We start from the raw sequence: 19,484 nt of genomic DNA, 5'->3' as shown, positions 1-19,484 counted from the left end.
CGCCGGCCGCGGCAGCCATTGGAGGGTGAACCAATGGCAAAGGAAGACCTTTTTCTCTGTCTCTCTCTCTCACTGTCCACTCTGCCTGTAAAAAAAAAAGAAAGAAAGAAAGAAAACTAAATTAAATGTTCAGTTCTGTTACCTCTTAGAGGAGCTCTTTCTTTATTCAGTGCAGTGGGACACCATTTCATACAGAGCATTTTATCAGTGTCATTTTGATTAATTTTGTTCTCTTCATTTTGGTTTCATCAAAACATTTCTGTGAGACCTACTTTTGTCATGGCCAGACAGGCTCAGCCCGGTGCTCTACATCAGTGGCACAGTCAGGTTCTGGCCTGCAGCTTAGCACTGCCAGCCCAGTCACCAAGACCGAGCAGTGGACAGAAGGCTGCCTCAGCCAGGAAGAAATGGAAGTAGCAACAGGAGCAAGGACCCAAGAGGTCCCGTTTCATGAGGCAAGGGCACAGCTTCCTGGGAGGCTGCAGGAACACACAGCCTCACCCAGCCTTACCTGTCCAGGCCTGCTCACATTTGCAGGGTGCCCATGGGGCAGAGAATCACTAGACCAACAGAGTTTTGTCATTCAAGGGTCACAGTATATATATTGGCCAGATCTTCTGGATAACCATGCTGAGTTTACCAGTTGTTTAATAGAAATTCTGTGGACTCCTTTTTTTTTTTTAATAAGGAGTAACCTTTGGTCACATGTAAGTTAGACTAATCCCAACTGAAATAAACATGCGTATTTCCTGCAGAAGTAAAAGGTACCACTCATTGAGTGCTTCCAGCACCTCATTGTTTCATCCTGCTTTCAACTTCCTGAATTTATAAAGCAGGATTTCTCTGGTGAGAGAAAAACATAAAATGCTATACCCAGTCTATTTTCTAAGTGACAAAGCTGGAATTTGAGCCTCTTAGGGAATTCTAAATCTCATTTTGAGAAAACAAACTATTTGTATAATGGAGATTAAAATTACTGGTTTTATCGCTGATTTTCTTTTTAATTTCTTCCCTAGGAAGATCAGCCAATAATTATTAAAAGAAAGAGAGGAAGACCTCGTAAATACCCTGTAGAAACAGCATTCAAAATAAGTAAGTATTTGGTGTGTTTCCAGTTTACACACAAGAAATTTTCCTACTGATTTTCTAAGAGAGATTTTTCTTTTTTTTTTTTTTTTTTAGATGACACCAAAACAGATGCTGGCATAGTTACTGTAAGTAATTGTAAAAAATGAACAGCCTTCAAATATTTGCTCTTGACCTGGAAAGGGGATACTGTAATATATGGTATTTTGAACCACTTAAGCATTAGAAGAGACTTGATTAAATAAAACACTGAGTAACTATTAAAATGTTTTATTAGTAGTAAACAGAATTATATTAGTTCTTTAGTCTCATTCCATCCTTACTTATGAGATTGATTATATAAAAAATTGTCTGGGGGCCCACCTTCTTATGGTGATGCTGGGTTAAAATATAGAAACTTTCTGTGGCTTACGTGATTTTAGGATGGTAGCTTGTTTGTGAAGACCTCTGAGATGTTTTACTGCCTTATGTAAAGTTCCTTTTATACTAAAATATACCCTTATTTTAGTGCAAGAAATGCCTCAGTGATACTTTTTTTTTTCTTTTTGAGCATTCTTTTGCTTTGATTCTTAAGTATCTGCCCAGTGAGATCATGGTGTCAGGATTTTGTGGCACACATTTCAGTAACAGCATTGTAATGAGGACAGACATGTCCACTGACCTGACAAAACCATGTGGGATTCAAGACAGCTTTGCCACCTACTCCCGGATGTATCACTTGGGGTGTACCTCTTCAGCCTCTGGAGACTCAGTTTCCTTGGATCTAAAGTGGCATGACACAGATACAGTACTTGCTCATAGATTTATTATAAGACAACAATACCAGAGAACCACATATGAATGCATGTACTGGCCTGTAAAATGGTCAGCCACAGTGGGGAATGTTAACAGCAGTGGCCACGCTGCGTTGCCTGCAGTGCTCTGCCTCCAGCATCACAGCAGGGTGGGAAGAGGCTTGCTGGGAAGAGCCTGTGTTCAGAGACATCAGCATTCACACTCACTCGGCTTACATAAGTGACTGAAGGAAGCAGGTCCCAGACATTCTGCTTACATCATAAATAGCGGTCTCAACCTTCTTATGTTACTGACTGCCTTTCTACATGATGGTGATGAACTGCTGACTTCCATTTTTTGTTTGTTTAAACTTAGGTAGAACAATCTCCACCTAGCAGCAAACTGAAAGTAATGCCAACAGGTATGCATTGAGTCCTGGGCATTGAGATCCACAGCATTCCTCTAAGTGTGATTTAAGGAAGACATAGGAAACTGGCTTGGGAGAAGGATTTTAGACTTTAATTTTCTCATTAAAACGGATGGCCGCCTCGGTAAAAACAGCTGTCCTTACAGCCAAAGGAGACCTGATACCACTTCGCTCCTTCTGTGACCTGAGTCATTCTTGGCTGAAGTCTGAGACGCAAAATATGAAGGTGTGCAAGGAAATAACTTGCACCGCAGGATCCAAACCATAATGTGCTGGATGTGTTTAGGGAAGAAACAGACCAGCCTAAAGATTAGACACTGTTATCAAGAAGGTACAAATTTAGCTCAAAAGCCTGCTGTTCTCAGAGGAACAGTAACTTTGAAAGCAGCCTGCACAGTTTACACAGCCCAGGACTCAGGAGGTGAAATTGTTTTGGATTGTTTTTTGTTATCATTCCAAGGAGGAAAAAGTACTCCAAAGTGTTGATAATGATCAGTTGTGGGTGGTAGAATGATGGACGCATTCCATATTATTTGTTACTATTACATACATTGTCCCAAGTTTTTAAAATGTGTTTAAACTTCACGATTTGGAATTTTTTACGTGAAAGCAAGAATAGCCATTGGTGGGCTTTTAATAGGTTTACCTAAACAGAAGAGATGAATGTCTTGGGCAAGGATTTGGCCTAGGCATTAAGATGCCCACACAGAGTGCCTTGGATTCAATTCCCAGTTCCAACCCCTTCATCCAGCTTCCTTGCTGATGTAGATCTCAAGGCAGCAATGATGCTCCAGGTGATTGGGTTTCTGTCACCCCCTGTGGGAGACCTGGATTGAGATCTGGCTCCCAGCTTCAGTCCTGCCCAGGGCTATTGCAGGTGTTTGGATGAAACCAGCAGATGAGAGGAAAGCTCATGCACTTGTTCTCTCTCTCCCTCTCTTTCTCACCCTCTTTCTTTCTGCCTCTCAGATAAATAAATAATAAATATAAAAAAGTCAGGGAAAGTGTTGTTCCACAGCAGGTTAAACTGCTGCTTGGGACGGCTGCATCCCATATCAGAGTGCTAGTTTGAGTCCTGGTTCCTCCCTCCACTTAACAGTCTAGCTTCCTGCTAATACATCATAGGAGGAAGCAGATGATGGCTCATGTGCTTAGGTCCCTGCTGCCCACCCCAGAGACCTGGATATAGTTCCTGTCTCCTGTCTTTGGCCTGGCCCAGTCGTGGCTGGTGTGGCCATTTGGAGAGTAAACCAGCAGATGGAAGATATGTATTTCTCTCTCTTCTGTTGCTCTGCCTTTCAAGTACATAGAAATAAACACTTTTTTAAAAGGAAAAATAAACAACAATAATAACATATAAAAAGAAAAGATGAGTGTAACAACTATTTTCTGTGAAGTAGCATGATCATGTTTGGAAAATAAATATTATAATCAACAAGATAAAGCAAATATGTAGTATAAAATTTTTCCCCACATTTATCTGTGATCTCATTATCATACTTCAATTTTTTTTTCTCTTGGTAAATTAAGGCTTATTTTTAGAAAGGGGAGAGATACTGCTTGTGTTTTATTTTTAGCCAGTTTTATGTATAATTTTATAATGTTTTAAATCCAGGCAACAAGAAATCTTCTAACTTAAATACACTTTGGCAACTCCACCTTAAGCTGTATGATTGTTTTGGGGTTGTTTGACAGTGTTTTTCTACACTGGGTAACGTTGCCCAGATTAAGACAGACTTCCTTGTCCTTTCCATCTCCATTACTATTTGAACACACAGAAAAGGACAGCTACTACACTATTCATCACTAGTAAGAACTACTTTTGAGTTTTTGAGTGAATAACAAGCATAATTTTAGCTTCAAATAGTACATTTCACTAGCCTTCCCTTCTCTTACCAAGACACATTCTCTGCAAATTACAACATCTACAGAAAGCAAGCATGTAATAACAAATTTACACAGGTTTGTAATATTTATTTTTTAGTTAATAATGATGTAAGTATTTGGAGTCAAAAGAATGCCAACTGTCACTTCACGTGTTAGCTATGTGATTCTGAAAAAATTCCATAAATGAGTGCTCAGCCTGATTTTTCCAAATATAAACTGAGATTGTAATACTAAAGAACTATGTTGAGATTCAAAAGAAGTATCATCTTGACCTGCGGTTCCCTGCTGTGTCACAGGGGCTCCCCACATGCCCTTTTCTTACTCTTCTCTTTGGTTCAGAACATCTGAGTGAATAGACCATACAGGTGGTCGAACCCAACCCCTTGTCTTGTTGGTAAACAGTGCGTCTCACACACTTCAAACACTTTGCCCCAATCACATAGCTTAATTGTTGCAAAAATGAAACAAAAACCTCAGTTACTTGCTCTCCATTCTGGTGTGTTCTCTATTAGGTGTTTGATTCTCTTTGCTTGACTGATATAAAATAATGATAAATTATATAACAGTGCATTACTTAGGACTGGTACTTTGACAGATAAGAAGCCAGAGTCACTGTTAAAATTTGATTTTTGTAGTAATAAAGTATTAATTCAGGCTTCTCTTTTCTTAAAGATGAGTCCAATAAAGAAACAGCTAACCTGCAGGAAAGAAGTATAAGCATTGTAAGTTAATTTCCTTATCAAGATAAATTCTTCAGAAATGAACTTAATAACTGCTACACGGACCACCATTTTAACTTCATTTTTATTTCTTTTAGGATGATGGGGAAGAGAAAACAGTAGCAAGTGTTCGTCGGAGAGGAAGAAAGCCCAAACGTTCACTCACTCTGTCGGATGATGCTGGTATTCTTCTAGCATATTCTTAATTACAGTATTATTATTTCACCTTTGTAAGAGTTTTTCTTTGGATGAGGAAAAATCCAGTGGGTTGCAGCTAGTATTAATATTACATAAATATGTGTGAAATAGCTCTAATCCCATGTCAGAAATGGTACATCCCAGATGCTTTTCTGAGTACATGTGAATTTTTCATGAATGCTGGCTGTGAACTACATAAGTAAACTATCCCAAATGTGTTTGAGATTAAGTTAAACAGTTGTGAATTGCAAGTGCTGAAGCAAAAAGGAAGTGGAAAACCACTTCTTCTGCCTCCAAGTCCCTAATATCCCAAATTCTAAACTTTGTGACTCTCTCTTTTGGAAGCATCTTTTGGGCTTGTACAGTCCAGGTGTAACCTTTCTGTTTGAACAGAATCCTCAGAGCCAGAAAGAAAACGCCAGAAATCAGCTTCTGAAGGAACCGAGGACAAAAAGGACCAGGACTCTGATGAGGAAGAGGAAGAAGAAGAAGAGGAAGAGCCCTCGGGAGCCACCACGAGATCCACCACCAGATCTGAGGCTCAGAGGTAACCGGGGCACAGAGCACTGCCCAGGACCCTCACTGGCTTCTCTGTCAGAGAACAGCATCAGGTTTCATGGGATTTTCTGAGTCACTCATGCCACAGTGGAAGCTGTTTCATTTTATCTTCAGCAGAGGGTGCTTGCTATTGGCCCTCTGCCCTTTTGGTTCTTCCTGGAGAATCCATTTTCTTTGCCCCAAACCATTTTGGGGATCACTTCAAAGTCTTTGCCAGGCTTTAAGTGCATGTTTAGTGGAATCCATTCAATTTTTTTTTACAAAACTTTTAAAAAATGTATTAGAGAGCTAGCAAGCTCCCATCCACTGGTTCACTTCCCCAAAGGCCTGCAATGGTCAGAGCTGGGCTGGGCTGAGGCCAGAGCCAGGAGCTGGAAACACAATCCAGGTCTCCCAGGTGAGTATAAAGGATTCAGTAACTGGAGTCAAGAGCTGGAACCAAGAATCAAACCCAAGAACTCCAGTATGGGACACAGGTGCCTTAACTGCTAGGCTAAATGCCTACTACCACAAATATTTTGTGTGTCTGCTGTATCTCAGACATTATGCTGAGCACCATGAGGGACAGTAGTGAAATATAAAGTCCAGTCCTTACATGCAGCTTGCTTATCACTTGTAAGTGGGAGTCAGGCACATACATCATTGTCATCACACCTTTTCACCAGTGCCATATAACAGGTTGATAATTCAGAAATTGCCTGCCTTCATCACTTTTGACTTACGTAAATAATTTCATGTTTCCCAAATGTGTTCTCTCAAACCCTAGGATAGCCAGAAGCCTCTGGGAAGTAAAAAGAGTGCCATGGTCAAATGAGTTTGAGAATGCCTTGAAAAGTTCTAACAGAAACAAACCTGTTTAACTTTGTGAACAAGCATTATTTGCCTATGATACTCCCCTCGTCCTCTGCCACAAGCCCATGTCATCGTTACACCTGCTCCCATCAACCAGCGCTCTAATTTTGACTTGACTGTGTAGTCTCATTCTAATGGCTAATAATGTTTTCCAAAACAAGAAATTTTTATGGTGATTCACAAACTATTAATCTTGGTGGCATCTATTTCATTATCAGAAATTAGTCAAAAAGTTCTGGAACATTTATTTCAAGGACAGCAGTTACTAACACCTGTCACCATAATAAGGTAACAGTAATGCTGTCTTGCTTTTACAAAAAAAAAAAAAAAAGACTTAAAATCATCCTGTTTCTAATTCCTCCAAATTTACACATTGTTAGCTGTTTGTGCCATGGTTTGATTTCTCAAAGAATCAGATTTTAGAGCCAAAAGACTCAAGGAGCTCACATAGCTAAAGGTAAAGTAGTCTCATGTATTTTTGTTGGTGCAACTCAGATAAGGAAAAGTCACAGAATGAGGATTCCTGCTGACTGGAGAGGATAGGGTTCCAGAGGTCAACACCTCTCACCCAGGGTCAGCAAGTCCCACTAGTACCATAACCTCCTTCTTAGCACAGTCTTGGAAAGATCACCCATTATAGTAGGACTCAGCGTGGATTCCTCTAGCTGTCTTCCAGTATCAAAAAAATAGTTGTCACAGGTCAGGCATTGTGGTGTGATTCTTTAGGCCACCATTTGGGATACCCAATATTCCATATCAGAGTGCTGTTGGAATTCCAGCTATTCTACTTCCAATCCAGCTCCCTGTTAATGTGCCTGGGAAGCAGCAGGTTATGGCTCAAGTACATGAATTCCTGCCACCAAAATGGGAGACCCAGATGGAGTTCCTAGCTCCTGGCTTTGACTTGACCCCATCCCAGCTGTTGCAGCCGTTTGGAAAATAAAGCAAACAGCAAACATATATTCTGTCTGTCTGTCTCTCCTTTTCAAATAAATAAATAGACACCAGATTTGCCTTTTAAAATTCTTTAAAAATAAGTCCTGTTTGACTCACATAGTTCTAGTCACCTGGATTATCAATGCTCTTTCTTAATGTACTTTAGGAACTTTGGATTTAGAAATGAATCCTTTACTCTTTTGCTTAGATTCCTTGACATTAGTTGAATGGATCCAGTGTACTGGTATCTTCATAATGGCACATTCTCAGAGTTGGATGAATACTCAGTGGTGGTGGTCATCTAGTACTATAGGCCCATCAGCACCTGAACCACTATATATGCTCTTGCATGTACCTTAGGAGCAGGGAGAGCCACCTCCTTGCAGTCTCCTTTGTTTGGAAACAGCTAGTCCCCCTCTAGCTTCCTCTCTTGCTTCTAGTTCTACTCCTGGGGCCTTCTATATAATTTTCCTTTAAATATTAGAGGGCAGCTTCCAGGGCTTCCTTTCTTCTTCTGAGGCCCCTCATCACCCTTGTTTGTTCTCCTCAGTTTATCCTCCTTCAGAAGCAGAGTTCCACATCAGGTGTGGTCTGATGAATTCAGAAGAGGACTGTCTCACTTTATTTTCTGGATACTCTTCTCTAATATGCATTCGAATCACTATGTGGCCTCTGATTGAACCAAACCCTAGCTGAACAAGTCTTTTTTCTTAGAATTTTTACTTCTCTTATCTGTTTTCTTGTAACTACTAGGATCTTAACATTCAGCTTTTTGAATTATATTTTCGTTGATCTCAGCCCTTTATTCGACTCAGATGAGCTCTTTTGGGATCTTTGTTTCATTAGGTAATATATTTCCTCTTTTTCTCAGTCATTATAAAATATGCACAGTAAAAACAGGTAAAATTATATGAGCAAAGTTAGTTGTGGATGACATAAATATCTGTTTATTAGCTAAGGTCAGTTTCCTGCTTAGTCCCCATGCTCTGACTTGCCCTGGAGGAACCTCAGGGACTGGAGTCTTCAGTGCTACCATTGCCCAGTGTCTCTATAATCTGTTTCAGAAAGCATCATAGTGAGCCATCGCCACGTGCAGGATCCAAACTTGGCAACCCAGAAACAGTTTCTCCTAGAAATCGCCAAAAATTAGCAAAAGAGAAGTTATCTACCAGCGAAAAAGTTAGTAAATCTCCCCCATTAGGAAGGTAAGTCCCTATTTACACCTCAAGTCATGTTTAACCCCCTGAGACTCTTTGGTACGGTAATGCTTTCTTCCTCATTTCCTTTAAGATTTTTCTGTCACCAAGTAACTGTCTTTGGGGATCACTGTTTTCCAAGAGGAATAAGAAGGATTGCAAAAGGTGACTCAGTGGCCTTCCCACATGGCCCAGTGACACAGGCTTGTCCTTGAACATCTGCAAGCCTCATCTGCCAACTCTTGTCCACCAGGACTAAAGGAAGGCCTGTTTCTTCCTGAGCAGTCACAGGTCTGAATGCTCGGTCAGGTCAGGGCAACATGGTAAAGCGTATAATACCAAGAATCTTTTTGGTGTAGCCACAGCATTGGAGAGAGAATCAGGTAAAGGAAAGCACCCTGAGTCAGACACCACCTCTGCCAGCTTGCACCTTCCACTGCTCCCTGGGTGTGCTGAGTCCTACCTTGCCTTTGCTGTGCTAGTGGGTCATGCCGTCCCCATGGACCTACCCTCTTAGTATCCACCTTCTTTAGGATGCTGCCCCACCTGCTTCTGCCCATTCTCATCTCTCCTTCCTATTGCACTTCTGGTCAGTTCTGAGCAGCTGAGAATGGCATATGCTGTTGGTTTAGGTATATTGGTTCTGTTTTCCTCTGTGAGCTAGAAGATTCTCCCTTAAGATCAGAAACTGGTCTTTCTCTCTATACACAATAGCATTCAAAAATAAAAGACTCTTCACTGTATACAGCAACTGTTCTGAAATCTCTTACCCCACTCTGATCTTCACAGCATACTTGAAATACACTGTCATCTCCGTGTCAGAGAAAGGAAAGCAAGCCAAAGTACTAGGCACTGTAGACTCTCTGATTTAATCTTTATTAGGTGAAATGTAGTATGTGTTGTTTATGGGTGAGAGGAAGGATTTCAGGAAGGTCTGGATGCAGACCGCTCAAAACTGAACATGCAGAAGAGTCATCTAAGGCTCTTAGGAAAATGCAGATTTTGAATCTGTAGGTCTGGGGTGTGTCTGAGAGTCTGCTTATCTAACAGACGTCCAGGAGGAAAGAAAGGGCTGGGATCTACCACGCTTCCTCCACAGGAAGAAGCAGGCCAACTCAGAGCTGCTGTGCTCTGCCATATGGCTTCTGATGCACACAGCCCCACAGTGTAGGTATCCCCTGAAACAGGTTATTAACTAACACTGCTTTTTGGCCATTCTCAACACAAACATGGATAACAGTGTGCCAAAACCACATTATCTGCAACAGTATTCAACACATCTGAGTTTACTTACTTTTTTTTTTTTATCAAAGAAACAATAGGCAAAAGATGTCTTCATGTCATTAAAGTACCATTTCTCTTTCTCCTACAGTTCTCATTTTCCAGGTCTTCATTCAATTGATATAACATTAACTGCTTGCTTACCATGTGTTAGGCATTGCTCTGAGCACTGGAGTTGAAAAAATAAGTAAATCTAAGCAACTGCCCTGAAGAAACTCTTGTCTAGTGAGGAAGAAATGTGTGTATCAGACCTTCAAATTTTTTAACAGTAACCCACAATAAGAATATATCTTATGATATAACTTGTCACATTCTTGTTATTGTAACTGAAACAAAATTGTCACGAGTCAAATTTAAAATGTTGCTAAGTGGTATTTTCTTTTTCTCTTTTTTTAAAATTGTTGTTTATTTTGGGAATAAAGAAAGAGAGAGAGCAAACTAGCTCCCATATTTAGGTTCCTCCCAAAATGCCTGTGATAGCTTTGAACTAGGCTGGGCCAAGGCTAAAGCCAGGAGCTAGCCAGAGGGGCGTGGGGCTGAGGGAGGATTGTAGGGGTTGTGAGAGGGGGCCCAGGTCTCACACATGGATGGCAGGAACCAGTTTACTTGAGCTATTACTGCTGCTTCCACCCAGGGTGTACATTAGCATGGTGAACCCTTGTGTTCTATTAATATGTTGTTTTAAAATACTAACTGTAGGGGCCTGTGTTGGTGCGGTAGGTTAAGCTACTGCCTACAATGCCAGCATCCCACATGAGTGCCAGTTCAAGTCCTAGCTGCTCCACTTCTGATATACCTCCCTGCTAATGCACCTGGGAAGGCAGCAGAAGATGGCCCAAGTGCTTGGGTCCATGCCACCCATTTGGGAGACCAGGATGATGTTCCAGGCTTCTGGCTTCAGCCTGGCCCAGCCCTAGCCATTGCAGCCATTCAGAAAGTGAAGCAGTAGATGGACAATCTCTCTCTCTCTCTCTCTCTCTCTCTCTCTCTGTCCTTCCCTCTCTCTGTAACTCTGGCTTTCAAATAAATAAATAAATATTTTAAAATAAGTTAATTGAAATAAAAGACAGTAACCTGGAGTTTGAAAAGACACATGGGTAAAGTACATGATGAAAATTGAAAGTGCAATGCAGTTTCTGAGGAGAGTTTATTAAGGAAGTTGATCAGATGCCTGGTGATGTCAAAGCACAAAAAAAATCACATTTTAAAGCACAAACAAGTAAAAAGACATCATATGTTTGAGAATGAAATTACTTTGGGGGCCAGCACTGTGGCATAGTGGAGAAAGCTGCCACTTGCAGTGCCGGCATCCCATATGGGTGCCGGTTCAAGTCCTGGCTGCTCCACTTCCCATCCAGCTCCCTGCTAATGTGCCTGGGAAAGCAGTAGAGGATGGCTGAGTCCTTGAGCTCCTACACCCACATGGGAGACCTGGAAGAGGCTCCTGGCTCCTGGCTTCACATCAGTCCAGCTCCGGCCATTGCAGCCATTTGGGGAGTGAACCAGTGAATGGAAGATCTCTTTTGCTGTCTCTGCCTTGCAAATAAATAAATAAATATAAAAGAAAGAAAGAAAGAAAAGAAAATACTTTGGCAGGCCTATAATCAAGAATGGTGCAAAAGCAGAGGGCCCATTATAAAGAACTCTGCGTACCATGCTCCAGGTGGCTTTATCCCAAAGCACCAGCTGGGAGGTACTTCTGTCTCTAGAACAATAGCATGATCGGTCGGAGTTTGAAAACAGGGATAGGCTGGTGACAGGAAGTTTGGTTAGAATGTTCTCCTAAAATTCTGATGCCTTTTCCAACATTGCCAGTTATTTTCTATAATATTGCACCACAAAACATTATTTTGCACTAGGTTTCAATTCTGTGTTCTTGGTGTTTTAACTTTGGACAGTGTGGTAGGACTAGCAGTCAACTTTGGACAGTTTTGGTAGGATTAGCAGTTGATTTAATTTTATAGATAGACGAGTTAGAAACCCAAAAAGGAAGTTGACTTGACCAAGGTACACACTTAGAGGTGGAAGAGCTGAAACCGGAGCACAAGCTTCCAAACTCCTCCTCCTGAACTCTGTGTTCATTTATGAGATTGTCAGAAGATAACCAGTTGGCGGCTCGAGCTCCTTTTCCTGTATAAATGTTTCTGGGGTTTTCTCTAGGCTGTTGGGTTCAAAACTCGTCCATGGTTTAAGGAACTCCCAAATTATTTGAAACAGCTGCTTTTAACTCTTACCATTGTCTTGATTTTCGTTAATGCAGATCAAAGACACAGCTCTCTCCTTCTACGAAACGCAAGAGAGAAGTCAGCCCTCCTGGGGCCCGAACAAGAGGCCAGCAGAGAGTGGAGGAAGCCCCTGTGAAAAAGGCAAAGCGATAATCCCGGCCACCAGTGCCCCTGGTTTGTCAGGAAACAGAATCGAGAGAAAAGAGATGAGCCTCAGTGGCCATAGGCTTTTATTTTGTCAACCTGAAAAAGTATATGCATGTGCTGTAAGTTCCTAGGTGCGAGCTTTTTCTTGTTATGTTTTAAACAGCTTTATAAACTACTGTTCATAGAAGATTATGTACATTTATTTCAGATAAAGGAAAATAAGTTTACTTTGTATCTGAACTCAAAACAAAGTAGTTGTATATTTTAACATTTGAAATTGGGATTTCCCAATGTGACGCATCACTAATGCAAACCCTTCCAGCCCATGGGACACCAGGCTGCCTACTGGTAATCTGTGTATAGTATATAAACATGTAAAAATAGGTTGTATTTTACTCTATGTATGATGCTAATCAATGAACACTTTATTTATTTTACAGAGAAAACTTATCTGTGAACTTTACTATATATCTGTTTATTTTATTTTATTATTTTTTTTAATAAAGAGGGGTTTTAAATGCTATGCAGTCATTAGTTGAAAATTTTTTAGGATTCTGCCTGCCCTGTAACTATCTAAATATGACCTGGCAGGAAATATAGAAACTCTCGCATGTATTCAAGTAAAGTAGGTTAGCTTAAGAAAGGGTCTCTGTTGCTTTTGCGTTCACAGTTGTGACTCTGTTTTTTAAGAATGTAACTTGTTTTTAGATTATACTTGCATCTGTGACTTCACCACCAGTCCCATTGACATAGGGGCTCTGATTCAGGCAACATGACACCATGTCACCTGCAACAGAATCCTGTACTGGCATCCCTTCCTCTCCTCTGTGCTATTACTACGCCTTTCTCCATATTTCCATACTGCCTGTTTCAGTGAAGAGAAATGCATTGAAGATTCGGTCGCTCCTGTCTATCCAGCTTCAGGATTTTATGTTGTTTTATACACAATTATTTCAGGATAGAAACTGGCTTTATTGCCAAGTTCTTTTTTAAACATATTTTAACTCCCATATGAGCAAACTGTCCAACTTAAGTTTTTCATAAAATTCAACTTTTCTTACAGTCGAATTTGTCTCTTGCAATGATGTGATAAGTTGCCAAATAATTGAGATTACTTTAAAATGTTTTGTTCATAATCTTGTTTTATAATTAAAATTTACATTCAATGTGTGTGTGGGGTTTTTTTTTTTTTTTTGACTCTTAATGTAAGGTGGCTATTTCTGTCATTTTACATGGTTTCTTAATGAGATTTTTATATATAAAATTATAAAATGTTTCCCAAAACTTAAGTTGTAAGAATTTTTTTTTCTGTATTTTAAAATTTCTTCCCATGCAACCATTTCTTCTAAGTAACTGATATTAAATATATTGTTTCATTTTCACATTCCAATATGAGTCAGCAATGGCCTCTCTCTTGGTAGAATTGGATTTTAGATCCAGAAGGGATCTTAGAGACCAGGAACATGAGAGTTTCTTAGTTTTAATTATTTATATTTGTCTTATTATTTATATGTGATTTGTCTTAAAAGTCAGCCAAGGCTAGAAGCCAGGAACGATTCCAAGGCTCCTGACTCCTTGATAGTGATCTTCCCATAGGTTTGTTGGAGGTTGGTTCACCAGAAGCGCATATCTGGAAATGCATTTTCAGGGTAAGACCAGTGACGCAATGAAGTTGAGCAAGGCCTGCTCTGGCCATGGCCTTGTAAGGACCATCAGACTGTTAGGAAATGCTGCCTAAGTCTTAGTAAGAATGGGATTTAAACAGTGGAGCTGTAAAAAATTTTCTGGTGGGGATGTCAAGTAGACCACTTGGTAGTTTCCAGTGATTTGGGAAGCCAAGTAGAGAGGATGCCATCCGTAGGGGGCGGTAGAGACATGGAGCAGTTCTTGATCAGCACCATGATCAGATGCGACTAGGCATCTAGTAGAAGGAAGTTACGGGTGTGAAGCATCCTACAATACCCAGGACAGTCTCCAACTCGAGGGAAAATGTCCAGCTCCAAAACCAGTATTTTCCCCCAAAAGGCCCCCTGAGAACCACTTGTATATCTTTTCCAAATTTGACATTCCCCGATCTCAGGTTAATTGCCACCAGCGCCACCTCACCACTTCTCCAGGAACAGTCTGAACCATAGTCTGTGAGCTTTTCCCATCACAGAGCTGACGTACGGCTGGGATGATCAAGCAAGACTTACGCAGAGTAGCAAAACAACCTGTGACTGAGGGCCCCGTGGCTCACAAAAGATGGCAGATTGCTCAACACTCGAGGTGGTAATCCACAGCAGTCCTTCCTCTTCAAGGTTGTTCCACTTCACCTCTTCAACAGTAGAACCCACTAAGGCTTGCTATAACCACCCCAATAGCAATGGCCACAGTCTTCCAACAAAGGTTTCATGGGGAGTGAATGGCAGCAGTGAGACAGAACTCTCGTCTTTCAGTTCCCTGGCCAGGGTTCTTTTTACTAAAGCCCACGGCAGGAGGTCATTGACCCTTCAGAATGTGTCCATTGCTGGCTTTCTGTCCTTAGAGCCATAACAGAGCAAAACTCTCCCAAGCATGTCTGCAAATGGTAAAACCTAACTGGGGAGATAGTTCTAACTGGAAGAAATGCTGAAGAAGTTAGATTTTTTTAGTTTTTGTTTAATTTTTTATGGTTCACCTTTTGTGCAAGAGCACCTCATATCTCCCAAAATTACTGCCTTGCCATCTCAGCGTGATTAAATCAAGAACAGACGTTTGTGCCTTTCTCACAGGAAGAAGACAGTTTTGTAGCCAACAACTTTCTCCACTGAAAATGCTATGCTGAGAAAATATGTATTTGTTGAGCTCTTGCTATATGCACAACACTAGGGACACAAATATGAACCCAAGTCTCAAGATGGCACTGCCACATGAAGCAAACAGTTGGGCTGTACAGAAAGTGATGTTAAATCAGAATACAGGGTGGCAGGAGACGAATTGCCATCCTGAGGAGCAGGGCAAAGGATTAACTCCTGGCAGACCAAGGGAGTTGTTTGGGGTTTGGTTTTGTTTGATTTTCTTCCTTTTAAGTATAAAATAGAATTTCAAGTGAGTGTAGAACCTAGAGAAGAGCATTTTGGAAGCTGAGGGACAAGGAAGACTACGGGCATTGATGGGAGCCTCTGAGGCTAGTACCTGAGCGTTATATGGCTCTACATTATGCAAAGCACCCAGCTACCTCCAAGACATGCTTCTGCACAGTGTAGCCCTTCCTGGAGATTCACTGTGGACATTAAGAGACTGTGAGGGGCGGGCATTGTGGCACAGCAGATTAAACTACCTAGGACGCCGGCACCCCATATCAGAGTTCCTGGGAGCGAGGCCTGGCAGCTTCCTGCTAATGCACCTGGGAGGCACCGAATGTCTCAAGTACTGAGTCCCTGCCACTCACATGGGAGACCCAGATGAAGTTCTTGGCTTCTGGTTTTGGCGTGGCCTATCCCCAGCTGCTGCAGGCACTTGGGGAGTGAACCAGCAGGTGGAAGATCTCTCTCTAGCTCTCTAGCTCTTTCTCTTGCTCTCTTCCAAATAAGTAAAAGATAACAAATAAGTACAGAAAAATAAAATTGTGAGTGGACTGTGGATATGTAACCCAGATTTTTTCAAGGCTATGAACTTTAGAATCCCTGCTTCCTCCCTCTAGCAGAGAGAGAATTTTACAGTCAAGTAAATTGATGTTGCATAGAACTTCAAAAACCCTTAACTCAGGTTTCATAACAGCCCTTTAAGGAGTATCAGACCACTACCACCACTACCCCCATCTTATATTTGGGAGAACTGAAGCTCAGAATAGTTATAAATTTTAAAAACACAGGTCCAGTCATCTCCCCTTATCCTCAGTCTCACTCTCATGGTTTCAGCTATTCACGGTTAACCAAGACCTGAAATTATTACATGGAAAATTCTAGAAATAATTCAATAGTTTTAAATTGTACACCATTCTGAGTAACATGATGAAATATCAAGGTTCCTGCCCTATCCTACCAGGGCATGATTCATCCCTTTGTCAAGGTATGCACGCTGTGTAAATTGTCCTAATAGTCACTTAGTAGCCATCTTGGTTATTGGGTCAACTGCCATGGTACAGTGTCTGGAATACTGTGACGCACACATAAGCTTTTATCACAGCATACGGTTTTAACTGCTGTATTTTACTGGATATTGTCCATCTCCTGTGCCTGATTTATAAATTAAACTTCAGTATAAGTTTGTATGTATTAGAAAAGTCATGGTACTTATATGTGCTATGGTTTGAACATCTCCCCAAGGCTCTGTGTGCTGAATTTAAACCCCACTGTAAGGTGTTAAGAGGGCAGAAAATTAATCCGACCATGGTGTTTAGAGCTGGACACTTTGGGAGGTGATTAGGACAAGATAAGGTCATTAAGGTAGAGCCCTCATGATTGATTTTTGGCAGTTCTACAAGAGAGGCACAGACCCATCTCTTGGCATGGGCTGTCCTGCACTGTTTCAGGACCCTGCCCATGAGATGCCATCACCAGAAGAGGCCCCTAGATCTTGTACTTCAGAACAATGAACCAAATAATCTTTTTATTAAGTAACCTACTTCAGATATAGCAATGAAAAACTATTACAGTATATATAGGACAGTACTAGACAAGGTCTTGGGCATTCATTGGGGGTCTTGGAGTGTATCCACTGAGCATAAGGGGGAACGAGCCCTGGAATCAAGATCCTGTAGTCTTGCATGAGGGTTCCCTCCACTTGACCTTGCTGGTGCTCCCAGTGGGTGTAACTGGGCTGCAGCACTCCCTCAATGTTCTCTGAGCATTATACTTGACTTCTTTAGGCAAATGTTCTAAGACCTCAATGTTTCTAAGTAACAACACTTTATTATACAAATAATGTCTTGCTTTTGGAAAACCAGAAATTAATAGTATAGAAGGAAAAATCACTTGTAATTCCCAAAGTCAGCTGTTACCACTGTTAATAGTTTGATGTGTAGGCTGGCGCCACGGCTCACTAAGCTAATCCTCCGCCTTGCAGCGCCAGCTCACTGGGTTCTAGTCCCGGTCGGGGCGCCAGATTCTGTCCCCGTTGCCCCTCTTCCAGGCCAGCTCTCTGCTGTGGCCAGGTAGTGCAGTGGAGGATGGCCCAAGTCCTTGGGCCCTGCACCCCATGGGAGACCAGGATAAGTACCTGGCTCCTGCCATCGGATCAGCGCGGTGCGCCGGCCGCAGCATGCCAGCCGCGGCGGCCATTGGAGGGTGAACCAACGGCAAAGGAAGACCTTTCTCTCTGTCTCTCTCTCACTGTCCACTCTGCCTGTCAAAAAAAAAATAGTTTGATGTGTAATATTTTACTTAATAGATATAGATGTAAACTCATACACCATAATCTGTCAAATCTAAGAATCTCTTGACTATAAAATGTACCACTATTTTATATATTACTAAAATAAATGATAGTCTCAATGAGATGCATGACTCAATCATAACCCCTTGTTGCTTTCAAATGTCTTTCCTCAATTCAAGAGATGTGGTGATTTCTCCACCATCAACTGTATGAGATGGCATGTCTGAGACAATCCTTGCACACAGCTCAGGAACAAAATGTAACAGCCACCCCTACTTGTGGATATCTCCTTTCTTAGATCTTAGAGAGTACTTAGCTGTTGTTTTGCAAGAAAAATAGATCATGTATTACTCCAATACAGAATATATGACTCACTAGTACAAAATATGATTTTTGCCATCTGTTTTCTGTACCTTTTTGAGTACATAGTAATTGTTTTGGTGCCAAATCACAATGCAATCTTTTAAAGACATTTTAAATGCCATTTAAAATCAAAGGGTATAGAGGTTGGCATTAAGTGCAGTAATTAAGCCCTACTTGGTGTACCACATCCCATACTGAAGTGCCTGATTCAACTCCCAGCTCTACTTCCAATCCTAGCTTCCTGCGAAAGCATACTTTGGGAGGCAGGAGGTGATGGTTCAAGTATTGGGTTTCTTGCTACCCACATGGGAGCCCCAGATTCAGTTCTGGACTACTGGCTTCAGCATGCTTCACCCTGGCTGTTGAGGGCACTGGGAGAAGGAACTAGGAGATGAAGGTCTCCCTCCCTCACTCCCTCTCTCTCTCTCTACCTTTTAACTAAAAGGAAAATCAATCAATCAATAATTTTTATAACCAAAAAATATGTATAGCCAATGATACACATAATTCAGTTAAAATGACAATCGTATGAAGAGTCAGGAGCAAAATTACCATGTATGACAATATGATTAGCTATATTGGGACTGCCACTGTTTCAGTAGAAATTTTAAGAAGCTATTGAGCAAGTGACAATTATTCAGAGCTGTTAAAATGTGAAAAAGGGTGCCTTTGAATGAATAAAATATCTAGATAAATTTTATTTTTACAAAAATGAGATTTTGGGGGCCAGTATTACCGTGCAGGGGGTTAAGCTGCCACTTGCAATGCTGGTGTCCTGTGTCAAGAGTGCTGATTCAGTCCCCAGCTGCTACACTCCCATCTGCTAATGCACCTGAGAAAGTAGCAGATAATGGCCTAAATACTTTGGCCTCTGACACCAATCTAAGAGACCTGGATGGAGTTCTCGGCTCCTGGCTTCAACCTGGTCCAGCCATGTCAGTTGTGGATATTTGGGGAGTGAACCAGGGGATGGAAGATTCTCTCTTTGTCTCTCTCACACTCAGAAGTAAGAGAATTAATGTATCTTCAAACCCATACCCATATCCCACACTAGGATATATATGGCCAGCTTTCTGCTCCAGAACACAACCATTAAGGCAAGTGTATTCTGTTTTGCCAAGATAATGTTAAATTATTCCCCAAACACATGTACCTAGTTATCTTCTTATCCAGAGTGTTTAAGAATTTTTCTTCAACATTTAGTAATCTAAGATAAACACAATATGTAGTTTATCTTTTCATTGTCCTTATGGTACTTTGGTAAACTGGTTTTAACATTAATGTGCCTGATGCAAATTTGACTTTGTGATTAATTAGTTTTGTGTCTTAAGATGAAATAGTCTAAAAGTTCCAATGTTTGGCCTCCCTTGTAGCGCTTTGTTAGCACATGACCCCAGCAAAGACAGACACAAAGAAATCTTGGTCAAACTCTCCCAAGCACTTCTAGAGTTTAAGAGGTAGACCAAGGCCAAAGGCACCTTGCTGAAGACAATCCTCC

The 19,484-nt window shown here is 41.2% G+C and overlaps 1 protein-coding gene across 2 annotated transcripts in view; it reads left to right on the top strand.

The window, feature by feature from the left end:
- Window positions 1-13,570, top strand: part of BOD1L1 (biorientation of chromosomes in cell division 1 like 1) — a 61,111-nt gene extending 47,541 nt beyond the window's left edge. Inside the window, exons 20-27 of one of the 2 annotated variants that reach the window (XM_051830055.2) lie at window positions 1,017-1,092; window positions 1,183-1,214; window positions 2,236-2,281; window positions 4,847-4,896; window positions 4,992-5,076; window positions 5,485-5,638; window positions 8,502-8,642; window positions 12,175-13,570. In XM_051830055.2, coding sequence (XP_051686015.1) covers window positions 1,017-1,092; window positions 1,183-1,214; window positions 2,236-2,281; window positions 4,847-4,896; window positions 4,992-5,076; window positions 5,485-5,638; window positions 8,502-8,642; window positions 12,175-12,292 — 702 coding nt within the window. In that variant the 3' untranslated portion in view covers window positions 12,293-13,570. The remainder of the gene's footprint in view (window positions 1-1,016; window positions 1,093-1,182; window positions 1,215-2,235; window positions 2,282-4,846; window positions 4,897-4,991; window positions 5,077-5,484; window positions 5,639-8,501; window positions 8,643-12,174) is intronic. The other variant, XM_051830063.2, reaches the window with a different exon arrangement.
- Window positions 13,571-19,484: the final 5,914 nt, after the last annotated feature.

Source organism: Oryctolagus cuniculus, chromosome 2, assembly GCF_964237555.1.
Source record: "Oryctolagus cuniculus chromosome 2, mOryCun1.1, whole genome shotgun sequence".
In the NCBI taxonomy this organism is placed as follows: Eukaryota; Metazoa; Chordata; class Mammalia; order Lagomorpha; family Leporidae; genus Oryctolagus; species Oryctolagus cuniculus.
This window is presented reverse-complemented; position numbering and strand designations above follow the sequence as displayed.